This window comes from Dendrobates tinctorius, unplaced genomic scaffold (genome assembly GCF_039654945.1).
Source record: "Dendrobates tinctorius isolate UK_male_01 unplaced genomic scaffold, ASM3965494v1 ptg000003l, whole genome shotgun sequence".
Lineage (NCBI taxonomy): Eukaryota > Metazoa > Chordata > Amphibia > Anura > Dendrobatidae > Dendrobates > Dendrobates tinctorius.
In genome coordinates, this window is record NW_027361671.1 from 23877625 (window position 1) to 23891207 (window position 13583).

At 42.8% G+C, this 13583-nt stretch overlaps 1 protein-coding gene across 6 annotated transcripts in view; it reads right to left on the reverse strand.

The window, feature by feature from the left end:
- ARB2A (ARB2 cotranscriptional regulator A) overlaps positions 1-13583 on the reverse strand; it is a 663887-nt gene that overhangs the window by 135470 nt on the left and 514834 nt on the right. The window contains exon 11 of one of the 6 annotated variants that reach the window (XM_073587728.1): positions 6896-7041. The exons of the other annotated variants lie outside the window; for them this stretch is intronic. Coding sequence (XP_073443829.1) covers positions 7031-7041 — 11 coding nt within the window. The 3' untranslated portion in view covers positions 6896-7030. Of the gene's footprint in view, positions 1-6895; positions 7042-13583 lie in introns of those variants that run through there. 6 annotated transcript variants of the gene reach the window in all.

The window sequence follows — 13583 nt, forward strand, 5'->3', positions numbered from 1 at the left end:
ACAGCACATCATCTTCTGGGAGCCCTCCCTCGCATCGTCAGCGTTTGACGGTAAGTTTTTATTTCCAAAATCCATCATCTCTGTAATATATGTCTATTCATTGCCTTTTATTTCAAAACAGGATTCACAAGATGGAGAGGAGCTCCCAGAAGAAGAAGGAAGGGGTGGACAGACACCTGGAGTGGGCTCACAATTGGTAAGTTTTTTGCATCAAACGCAGAAACACAACATCACACTACACAAAACACATAGAAAACAATGTTCTGCAGACCACACACAGCAAACAAATGCCTACATCCAAAGACATAACATTTTTTGTTTTCTTCTCTAGTCTTCCCAATCTGGTGCTCGGCCAAGAGGTCCTCGCAGTGCCTCCCAGGGTCGTCGGCGACAGCAACGCGGCGGTCACCAGCGTGTAAGTATAAATATTTTTGCTTTGTTTTTTTTGCACTTTTTATTTCATTTCTTTTGTGGAGGCTAATTATGTTATTTTTGTCTTTTTCTTTAACAGCCTTCACAGCGTGCTCCCGACTCTGACGGTGAGGATGGAGGACTCGATGTGGACCACCTCATTGATCTCGTCAGAGAAAGGGAGCCGCTCTGGAATATGGCTGACCGCCGCCACGCTGACCTTATCGTTACCCGACGACTCTGGGAGGAAATCTGTTCGCTCCTTGTGGGCCGCTGGGAGGACCTCGATGTTCGGGCCCAGATTAAAGAGCGTAAGTATATACAGTACCGGTCGCTTGATGTAAACCAGTGTTTCCCGAACTCCAGTCCTCGTGGTCCCCACGGATCATGTGTTCAGGATTTCTATTTACTATGGAAATCCTGAAAACATGACCCCTGGGGACCATGAGGACTGGAGTTTGGGAAACACTGATGTTGTATACTAACCACTTTGTCCTTTCTCGTTTCAGGGAACAGAATTGTGAATCGGTGGCGGTCTGTGAGGGATCGTTTCAAGAAGGAGTTCAATAAAGAGATGCGGGCCCCGAGTGGATCTGGAGGACGCAGGAGCAAGTACAAGTACGCAGAAGCCCTGTCGTTCCTCCGGGAAACAATGGTCACTAGAAGGTAAATATTACACACCACATGTGAAAAAAAATGTTAGATGTAAATTTTTTTTTTTCAGCCAGGGCCATACCATGTCAGTATTTTAATTGTTTTTTTTCTCTTTATTCCACAGCACGGTGAGCAGCACTCGGGAGCCTGCACGATTGGACCCTTCTGAGGCGATCCCTGAGGAGACCGGCACCGAGGGACACTTCGACCGCCCCGGTACATCTGCACCTTCCCACACATTCGACCCATCTGTCCCATCCACCAGCACAGGAGCATCGTGGCCGCCTACATTACATGAAGCTGCTGGTGAGGAGATCGCTTTCCCTTTACCCCACCCTTCTGCCCCTGCCACCTCTAGTACACCTGCGGGTACTGGGCGGCAGCGGCAGAGGGGTCAGGAAAAGACTTATGCGCCAGAGTTCTTGCATCTGAATGCATCTTTCCAGAACTGTCTAAAAGTCTTGTCAGAGCAAATCTCCGCAGGCTATCAGCAGATCAACTCCAGCATTCTGGAGGTGAAGACACTTCTGCAAACCATGCATTCAGAAGCAAGATCTTCGCCAAACCACACCTTTTTCAGGTCTGTTGTGGAGCGCATGGAAACGCTCTCTCCTGCCCAGCAGATGCATGTAATGCATTCATGCCACGCTGCTCTCCAGCAAGTTACCTCCCAACCTCCTCCCACCACAGTAGTTCCTCCACCTGCACCCCCTCCAGCCACTTTCCATCTTCCCCCTCCTATTACATCTACACCCCCTCCAGCCACTTTCCATCCTCCCCCTCCTATTACATCTACACCCCCTCCAGCCACTTTCCATCCTCCCCCTCCTATTACATACCATCCACCTCCCCAGCACCATCCACCTCCCCAGCACCAGCAACCTCCCCAGCACCAGCAACCTCCCCAGCACCAGCAACCTCCCCAGCACCAGCAACCTCCCCAGTACCAGCAACCTCCCCAGTACCAGCAACCTCCCCAGTACCTGCAAACTCTCCAGTACCAGCAACCTCCCCAGTACCAGACATCTCCCCACTTCCAGCAACCTGCCCCGTACCAGACATCTCCCCACTTCCAGCAACCTGCCCCGTACCAGACATCTCCCCACTTCCAGCAACCTGCCCCGTACCAGACATCTCCCCACTTCCAGCAACCTGCCCCGTACCAAACTCCTTCCCCATACAACTTGCCATCAACATCATCTGCTCCTACAGTCCCTGCCCAACCCTCCACTCCACCACCCACCACCTCTTCTGCTTCCCACATGTCCACCCATTCTGTAGTTTTTTCCACACCTTCACCTCTAACTGTTCCTTCCCCACCACGATCCCAGTCCTCTCTCCACACTCCCAGTGTCGAAGTGTCCCGCAGCCCCTACAGCAGTATTTCCACCACACACTACACAGATTTATAATGTGTGTATTTAAATAAAAATGACCAGTTTTATGGTTTCAGTTTTATAGTTTCAAAGCTTTATTAAACAAGTTTATTAAAATTTTAAAAAAGTTTACTAAAAAAAACATTTTTCAATAAAAGTTAAATTATTTTACACTGGTTGTCTGTCATTTCTTTCTGCGGCGAAAAAGGTTAAATACAGGGTATTTAAAAGGTGAAATGGTATTCAAAACTAGGTATATAACTGTGGGTAAATTTTAGCTTTTTGCCACAGTTGTGTTCCTGGTTGTGTTTGAAGCAAAGTATTTCACCTAAAAAGTTGTGTTTATTGTTGGTGATTTCCTAACAATGTACACAACTTTTGTTAAAAGGTGAAATACTTTGCATAAAACACAACCAGGTACACACCTGTGGCCTAAAGCTAAAAATAGAGACCATGACAAGATAGCCAACTTTGGTTGGCAAAGGTATATACTGTTGGTCCAGAAGGTACACAAGTTTGGTTAGGGCACAAATCTTTCACACTCTGTCATCCTGCCAGTGTACTCTGCCTTGAGGTGACATAAAGTATAGTGCAAAATTGTCCCTCATTACTGAAACCGTCACAGAACTTCTAGTGGTAATGTCATGGTAATCTTGCAAGGTGGTTTCTTCAGAGGTGTCCTCAATGGAAATGGGTTCCTTGCAGATAACAAAATTGTGGAGTACCACGCACGCTTTGATCACCTCGTCCACAGTTTCTGTCTTGAGGTTGATCGCAGTCAATAGGACCCGCCATTTGGCTGTCAGAATACCAAAGGTACATTCAACCATTCTTCTTGCTCTTGTGAGGCGGTAATTAAAAATGCGTTTTGGTCTTGTCAATCCTCTGCTAGAGTACGGTTTCAAAAGGTGTTCTGACAGCTGGAAGGCATCATCCCCTACACAGACAAATGGCATAGGTGGACCAGATGTTTGCGGCAGCGGTCTAGGTGGTGGGAACTGGAAGGTGTTTCCATACAGTTTACACCCCATGGCAGACAGTTTGAAAACTTGAGAGTCATTGGAGCGGCCATAGGCCCCAATATCAACCGCAATAAATTTGTATTCCGCGTCAGCGATGGCCATGAGGACAATTGAAAAATATTTCTTGTAATTGAAATATTCCGATCCCGATCCAGCTGGCTTTACAATGCGGATATGTTTCCCGTCCACAGCGCCCAAGCAGTTTGGAAACTGACATATCTGTTGAAACTTGTCAGCAATTTCAATCCACCTCTCTGTTGTGGGCTCTGGTAAAAACTCTTCAGCTAAGGAGTCCCACAGTGCACGGCATGTGTACTTCACAATTCCAGATATGGTGGAAATCCCGAGTCTGTACTGGAAATGCAGTGACGAAAGGGATTCTCCAGTTGCAAGAAATCTGTGGGGAATTAAAAAACAATAAATTAGTTTTAAATCACAGCATTACATACCAAAACTGACCTATAACACTTGGAGATACAAACTACCACCAACAAGATTGCAGTGAAAGTGTGCTCTGATGCGAGCATATCCAATAAATGTGGCTTAACTTAAAGTCACCATCAGACGCTCTGCGGGTGAAACAGAGAAGCTGCAATAGGTGTCCGCTTTTCTTATGAGGTGTGCAATGCGCTCCACCAAGTAATCAAAATTCTCCATTTTCATCCTAACATATCCAAAAAATGTATCCGGGTTTCGTCGAAGGTCCATGCAGAGTGTAGAATAGACCCCACGCGTCATTCTCTTGGCTGTGATGGGGTGGATCCACAAACGTCGTCTACGATGCCTGATGCGCTGCTGTCTCGCTCTCTCCTTCTCCAGAACAATCACCCTCAAACGATTTGCCTCCGCTATAAAATCCGCCAAATTCTTCAAAATATTTCCAATGACAACATCCATCTTCGCCAGTAACTTGCTCTTCTCTCCAACCTGCACTTTCTCCTCTACAACCTGTCAAAGAAGGGCTGTAGGAACATGCTATATATAGTTTTCCAGTAGCCAATCCCGTTTGGAAGGCCACAAGGGTCAATTTTAAAAACCGGATCCGGCGTAATCCGTCGAAAAACGGATAGAAAAACGGATGAACCGGATGAGACGGATCCGGTTTTGTCTGTCAAGAAAAAGACGGATCCGGCAGAAAACCCGATCCGTCACATCCGGTTTTACGAAACATTTGCCGGATCCGGCGTTCCGGCACGACGCCGGATCGCGCCTGACGCCGAAAACCTGATGTGTGAAAGTAGCCTAAGAGTTCCATATACTGGCACAAAAAAGTCATATGGTCTATGTAATGCCTACAATGTTCTTTACCCAATATTATGACTCACAGAGGCAGTCTAAAAATAGACGTACTGATAAAATGACAATGTGTGAAGCTATTAAGAAATGAAGTCATTTTACATAATAAATAAAGCGTCAGAGGCCAAAGGCGCACCCGAGAGGGACATAGACCAACTCTAGGGAACACATGAAGGTTTCAGAAATTAGCTGTCTCCCTACAGGCTGTGTCCATTTTCAAATAAGCAGAATATCCTTAAAACATCAGCAAGTGCACGTATATATCGACTAGTGCAATATAAACCTATAAAGATAACACAAGCCACTGAACCTAGTGATTGGCCGCAGCGGTCACATTCTTGAAATTGTGACAACATAGCTACAGCTTGGCAATAAAGATGGGAACAGTGGCAGAGAGGCAGCGCTAGAGCGGGAGAAGCTAATTGCAGAGTTAATTTCAACCAGTGCAATCTGATGGGCATATCAAAAAAGAGATGATCCTGAAAAAAATACGTAAATATTCTTATTCTACAACTTTTCTGACAGCAAAATTAGATATGTGATGCAAAGTAATAGCTCGATGCGAGGATATGCCCTAATCCAATAACACGCTGTAGTTGACTTGTTGCTTTGTCGGGAGCAACTGTGAGGCTATAACAATTTGTGGCCATAAAGGACCTAAAGAGAATGAATGTAAGGACTGAAAGCATAAGTCGTCTAGTCCCCATGAAGAATGCATTTAAAGTGAGGCATTTCTTCAGACCGGGAACTAGTACTGGAGAGAGATTTGTCACATTCCAGCGCTTTGAAACAACGTTTGCTTTTAGCTGTTCTGCCATATAAGTTGACTCATATTTTAAGTGACAGTTTTATGGTATTTCGAGGAGTGTGGCACTCTCCTTCAGCGACGTTTTAACTCGGAATATTACGGAAACACACCACAGGTGTCCCATTTGCTCTAGGAATTTATAACAAGTCTTATATATTTTCCCTGAACTTTGAAGAACCACAGGCAGCGGAAGGCCTAATAAAGCTTCTAGCTTAGCCTTGTTGTTACATCATGGGGAATATTTAAGTACGTGTTGAAAAAAGAAATGTAATCTTGTTTTGGTAGAAATCGTAAAACCAGGTCTGACTTTGAGTGAATATCAAACTGTGGATTTTACCTGAAATTATACAATCAGGGTTACCCAGATTTGCTACTTAATGCCATAGCCGCAGCTTTGATGCAGTGCCAAGAAATGTAACCCGCTTGTTAAAGGCCATATGCTTACAGCCGGGATTACCAGATCAGACCTTTAAAACTGAAAACATACTATAGAGTACTGAATGCACCTTCTGAAATCCCGCCACAAACATAAAGCATAATTCCCAATAATAATAAAAATAATTATATGCCATGGCATGCTCTGCAGATATATGTGGAACGAAAGTTACAAAGTAACAAACTATTCAACAATTCAAACAAGTGGAGTAAGGTCCCACCGTTAGCAAGATCTTACAATCAAGAGTGGTCAATAATGATGGTGAGAAGGACGAATTTTTAAATTCCTATTTTGCATCTGTGTTCTATAAGAAAGCAATTTTAACATCAACTGATCTTCACGGTGCCATCAAAGGAATAAAAGAATCCACACTCTCCATAAAGAGAAAGATGGTGAAGGAACACTTCTCTAATTTAAATGAATTGAAATCTCCTGGTCCAGATGAATTACATCCTAGGGTACTGAAAGAGATAGCAGCGGAAATTGCAGAACCAGTAGCCAGAATCTTTGAAAAATCCTGGAAACCCGAGAAGTCCCACAAGATTGGAGAAAAGCAAATGTTGTCTCTATCTTCAAAAAAGGAAAGAAGATGCAGCCAAAAAGTTACAGGCCAGTGAGCCTTACTGTTATACCAGGAAAGATAATTGAACAAAATAACTAAAATAACAGCAAGTATTTAATTATTTGGATAAGAATACAGTAAATACCCAAAGCCAGAATGGGTATGTAGCAAACAAGTCATGCGAGACTAATCTAATTTCTTTCTATGATGGAATCACTAACTGGGTGTATCAGGGAAATGCGGTAGATATATTATATCTCGACTTCGATTTGATAAAGTATCTCATACTAACCTTATTGAAAAAATGACCAAGTATGGGATTAACAAGGCTACGGTTAGGTGGATTCATAACTGGTTCAGTGATCGTACTCAACGAGTGGTAATAAATGGTTGCACATCCAATTGGAAGAGTGTTTCAAGTGGTACCACAAGGCTCTGTCCTGGCCCCACTGTTGTTCAACATTTTTATAAATGATCTAGATAATGGAAATGAAGGGAAACTAATCAAATTTGCAGATTATGTAAAGCTAAGAGGGATAGCTAACATCAGAGAAGACAGAGAAAGGATTCAGAAAGACCTAGATAAGCTTGAACAATGGGCAGCGACTAATAGAATGGCATTTAACAGTGAGAAATGCAAAATTCAACAAGTGGGAAAGAAAAAGAAAAGTACATCTATAAAATTGTAGGAATAGAACTAAGCAACAGCAAGTGTGAAAGAGACTTGGGTATACTAATAGATCACAGACTGTATGTACAGATACAGTTGATAAATGGACAGGAGTCAATATATGAAATGAGATAGGCTTTAAAACAGTAACAGGGTAAACTTAAACCTGTGGATGCAGGAAATAATCTGATTGTCCTATGTAGGTCATTAAAGAGAACTGGTGCCACAAAAGGAAAAAAATTGGATATGGCAGTGGCCGATTCAGATCAGGTTATTATACTTCTATCATGGCTAAGCATAGAGCATATATAGGACGGAAAACAGAAAATGGGGATGAGATATAGGAGATTGGTGGATATCTGTGTGAGTGAGTAACAAGCTTAAGTTTCTAAAGTGAAAAGGCAATCAGTGCAATGACTGGCACAGAGAACAGGCATCAGTGTAGTAGCTAGGCAGACGGAAGAGCTTGGTAGCAACCTCCAAGAAAGCTTGAAGAAGGGAGAGTTTGTAGAGAGAAATAACCAAAAGGAAGTAATAAGTTATGGATGTAATCAATTTTTTAAAAGACACTCGTGTTTCAGCATAACAGGTACATCACGCAAAAAAAAATCAGACAGTTAAGCCAGGGATGTATGTCACAAATTAGATATAGCAAAACAATAACAAAAAAAAGTAAGCTGCTCAAATTGGACATGAAAAATAGGAAAAAAATATGGCCCTCACAAAACTGGGAGAAAAAAAAAATCTTTTCTTTACAAAAAGTGCATATCCATGGGAGAGAGTAACAGGATGTATTACCAAGTGACTGTTGTTTGCATTAAATCATGCTTCTTCTAGCTCTGCTTTTCTGGAGGTCAGAGTGCTCAATTTACATTATTTTTATACTGGCACTAGATATGTTTTTAGCATCCAAAGTCAAACAAAATTAAAGACTGTATGCTCACAAAATTGTTTGTTTTGTTCCCCGAAATAGGAACTAAACATTCTATATAACAAATGTACTATTCAAACTTCATACCATCATTACCAGAGTACTATGATGACTCCTATCATTGCCATAGGGATGACATCACAACTCTATTGAAACAGCAGTAACTAGCATGACTCCTCAATGCCGCCCCACTCATCGCGGTCACTACGCTGTTTCTCCTTGCATCAAGCCAGCTCCCTGAGGGGGTTGTTGCCAGTCGCTCCAGGAATATAACACTGCTGTGTCCTGCAGAGATTGGGTTCCCCAGCCTATCCCGTGCAAGCAGGCTATATATTAGGCAGTTTTTGCCACGACTCTTTGACCAAATGTTGGTTCCTTGTCAATTTGTACTGCTAGTGTTCAATTAGTGCTTGAATATTTTGATTTTACCGATAATGACCCGGTTTGTATACCCATCCAGTCTAATATCTTCACTCCTGACCTCAGGTACATATCATCAACCTGTGGTGCCTGCCCCGACATCGAATAGTCTGACCTGACCTCATATTTTTCTTTGCCCCCTATACCTTGTACCCACGACTCTGACCCCCCAGGTCAGCTGCTGCAAACCAATGGACTGTACTGGAGTGGTACCTAATGTCTACCGGTAGCCCAGCCTATCCTCACCACCAGAAACTCTAGTCAAGACCAGGTAGACCCTCCAGGTTAAGCCCAGTGGGTCCATATCCACCAGCGTCGCATTCAACTGCCAGTGTAACATCTATGACAAGTTGCATCCTTCAACCAGTGGTTAGCTGCAGCAGTTTTAGGTCTCTAGGTGAGATCACATCAACTACAAGAGGAGAGACTATTCTTATAGATCTACTTATATTATGAAAAATGAATCTCAAATATCTGCATGGAGGCTGCATATGTTCCCTGAGACATGCCAAAAACTAATACAAATCTACTAATTCGTTAATTGGCCTACAATGAGATTAGACCTGGCAGGTCCTTCTTTGTAAGATAGGTAAAATATACTGTGAGCCCCAACGGTGACAATCACTACACAGCACTATAATAATGTTAAAAACACTTTTTAATAAATGAAGAAACTTCAATACCAAACCATATGGATCTTTGTCTTTCACCATATCTATACAATTTACTACTGTAGGAAGCAATTGGACTGGAGAGACGTAGAGACTTATGCCGTTACGCTCAATGGTGCACTAGTTCAGCATATTAGGCTTTGCATTCATCTCCTCTCCATTGACTACAAGGAATCCATCTTTCAATCCGCATACTGACAATTAAGCCATTATATCTCAATGCTTAAAAACCCAGCAATAACAGCGAGGAATGTGAATTTCACCATGTATTTATGAAGTCAAATGCTCAATTTAATGAGAGTCATCTAAAATGAACAGACACCTTGCTTGTGATACAGTGTTTAGCTCAGCTAACAAAGGAGCGGTTCTCGATTTTAGCTGCAATGATTCAATCTCCCTGGATTCTGATGGGGATGAAAACCTTGAGAATGAGGTGGGAGTGTCGCGGGCAATAGGTCAATAAAGAGCTAGGCCATTTCTGCCGTCTAGAGCCAGCCATGTGGAACTAAGTGTGGCCAAACAACCAGCGTGTTGGATCATGGCCAAGAGGCTCAGAACCGAGGACTGTTGCCAAACTAACCCCCTATTTTAAGAAAAATAAAAAGGCTGACTTTAAGCCTTGCAAATGCTTCTCACTTAACATTTAAAAGCCGAACAACGCCAGAGAGTGTAAATTCCCCTCAACATCTGATAAATTCTTTAACTGGTAATTTTGGATCTTTGCAGCTCGCAGCTGTAAATGGATTAATGGCACTTAACTTTAGAGTACATGTCACAGATCAGGTCTGAACATATAAACTGTTATGTAAGGAAAACATTCAGGAGAATTAGACGTGTTCCCAACTTTATATTAATGTGTCATTTCAGCGAGGCGTTTTAGGCTGTGATTAATATGCCATTTCAAAAGATCTTAGACTTAAAACTGGAATCGAGAAATAACAATTGAACATGCTGAGTAATAATAATATTACTGTAAATCTCGGCTAATTTTCAAGAGGGAAAATGAAGCATGAGGGGAAATGGTACAGCTGCTTTCAGGGGGCTCATAAAGTTTATCGGTGCAGGTTTATGACAGAACAATAAGAAAAATTTAGAGCTTTATATTAAGTAGCCACTGATTTGTAAACCTGGAACTGCTGCTTTAAATTACCACAACATAGATCCTATTGATACAGATCAGGACCACAGTGAAATGGGGCCACAGGGGAGAGTCCCTCAGCACTTACTACTAATGAGAACTACTGCAGAGAATAGAAAGGAGCTGCTGATACTGGAAAGTCATCTTCTAAACTGCACCTCTGTACCCCAAATCTATCACCCATTCAGGAACATTTAGACATACTGGCTAAAATCTAATTCATATAATAAATCATCAAGGGAGCCTTCACACACAGCATTTTTAGTTAGGGCAATTTTCCAGTTTTTCCACATTAAAAAATGCTGCAGGCAGATATTTGATATCGATCAGCAAGTACTGTATAGACGAGAGTATAAAACTTATTGTCTTGAGTAAAAGCCTGGTATGCATGGCACAGTCATCCCTATCCTACTATGCATGGCTCCTTCATCGCTATCCTGGTATGCATGGCTCCCTCATCCCTATTGTGGTATGCATAGCCTCCTCATACCCATCCTGGGTATGCATGGCCCCCTCATCCCTATCCTGGGTATGCATGGCCTCCTCATCCCTATCCTGGGTATGCATGGCCTCCTCATCCCTATCCAGGGTATGCATGGCCCCCTCATCCTTATCCTGGCATGCATGGCCCCCTCATCCTTATCCTGGTATGCATGCCCTCCTCATCCCTATCCTGGTATGCATGGCCTCCTCATCCTTATCCTGGTATGCATGCCCCCCTCATCCCTACCCTGGTATGCATGGCCCCCTCATCCTTATCCTGGTATGCATGCCCCCCTCATCCCTATCCTGGGTATGCATGGCCTCCTCATCCCTATCCTGGTATGCATGGCCCCCTCATCCCTATCCTGGTAGGCATGGCCCCCTCATCCCTATCCTGGTATGCATGGCCCCCTCATCCCTATCCTGGGTATGCATGGCCTCCTCATCCCTATCCTGGTATGTGCTGCCCCCCTCCTATCCTGGTATGCATGGTCTCCCCATCCCTATCCTGGTATGCATGGCCCCCTCATCCCTATCCTGGTATGCACGGCCCCCTCATCCTTATCCTGGTATGCATGGCCCCCTCATTCCTATCCTGGTATACATGGCCTCCTCATCCCTATACTGGTATGCATGGCACCCTCGCCTCTATCTTGGTATGCATGGCCCTCATCAGAAAAACATTAAAAAAAATCCTACTTGCCTTCCCTGCGCTCCCTCACAACGACTTGTTCCGATGCCAGCAGCTGATTTATGCTTGTAATCAGAGCATGGCAGGGATGTCATGCGCTACTTACAAGCATAAGACAGCTGCCGGAATACTCATTGCGCGCCACGCCGGTACTATAGGAATGTAGAGCAGTGAATATTCAGTGCTCTTTAATAGCAGGCACAGTATCCTCAGTAGCTGGCTTTCTGCAGCAGCCGGGTGATCACGGGTGCCTGCTACTAAGCGGAATGAATATTCACTGATCTCCAAGTCCATGGGAGTGGAGAGCAGTGAATATTAATTTCTCTTTAGCAGCGGGCACAGATGTTTGCTGCAGCAGCCGGCTCCAGCCTCCTGTTACCGTTACCTGCTGCTCCGCCGCTGCCGCTCCCCCTCCGTCTTGTAGGACCCCTTACTCGAGTATAAGCCGAGGGGGGCTTTTTCAGCATTACAAAATGTGCTGGATAAACTCAGCTTATATTCGAGTATATACGGTAAATATGCAGTGCCAGAGAAATATTCATGTCTTTTGCTGATTTTTTTTTTTAATGCATTTTTGATATAAGCAATTTTCCCCCCCAAAATACCTCAAAACTGTGGTACCAAAAATAAACATCAAATTCATATATATGAAAGTAAAAACTCAATTTTTTCCCGAATTTTAGATGCTTCTTTACAGCAGGTTTTGGAGAAGAAATTCACTACAGATACAAAGGCATAAATAATATATTGGCAGCTATCAGGTCTAGTAAACAGATTACGCCATCTCTGCCCCAATCACCCACCGCAAGTAACAGGCACCTCCTATTCATCATAAGCCCACCAATTACAGCAACAATGAAAGGAGGGAAGCAGGTCTACCCTTATTTTGTCTAACAATGGGAACTTGGATGCTTGGAAATTATAGTGCCACCAAACATCAGCTTACCTCCTGATACAGATGTAGCTGTAGTTATCAACAACAACATCTCAATAATGTATCACAGAACATATTCTCTCTTAAGAGAAAGTTTGCTGTTGAATTACACTTGGTCAATGTAACTTTTACTAGTTCTGGAGCTTAATTGTAATTAGTGATTAAATGTTATCAAGGTAACTTTTACTAGTTCTCTATTTCAGTCATTATTGCGCTCATAAAGTCACATTTAAGAAAAACAAACGTAAAAAATACTACAGCTATATATGTACAATTACTCTGTGGATAGCCCAGCATGCACATTTGGGTCCTCTTGATTATGTAATACTACAATCCTGTGCAAATATCTACATATGCTTACCCATAACATGCTAGAAGTTCTTTAGAAATGTGGTTATTTATTTGGAATCACATCATTGCTCAAGGATTTGTCATACAATTGAAATACCAAATAGCTCACCATAGTGTAAAATGTTCTCAGAACTAGGTGAAGAAAGAAAAAGGAAGAGCTCGGAGTGATGAACACAAGTACACAGTTGTCACCCTCCCTCCCCAACACAGTTGTCTAAAGTCGGAAGCCATTTATGTAAAATCTTACATGACGAAGGCTAGAAGCAAAAATGTTGTTCTGGAATTTAGAAACATTAACAAGATGTCTACTGGATACCAAGGCTCCAATTCATCATTGCCTTTGCTCCTGTTTTCTGTCTAGCTTTGTGCCTTTTTTGTTTGCTCCTAATTCATGATTCTATTTGCACCTTTTTTTGAAGACTTTTATTTGAGCGCACATTTTTATTTTTGTTTTCCACTCTTCTGGGTGGAGTTTAGCTTTTTCAGATGTTTTTGGCTGAATCTGTACTTTTTTAATAAGTCACAAAATTTACCGCATTTTTATTCCAGTCCCCCACGCCCCCCACTCAAGTGTATTGCATTGGGCGCCAAAAGTTACAAAAGCAGTTAAAGACAGGGAAAAAAAGCTAATTTTTGACTTTGCGTCAAACTCATGAATCACTTGCGTCATTTAAAAAAAAAATGCAAATGATGAATTGGGGCTCAAGTCTAAGGTTGTTGCCTTAAGAA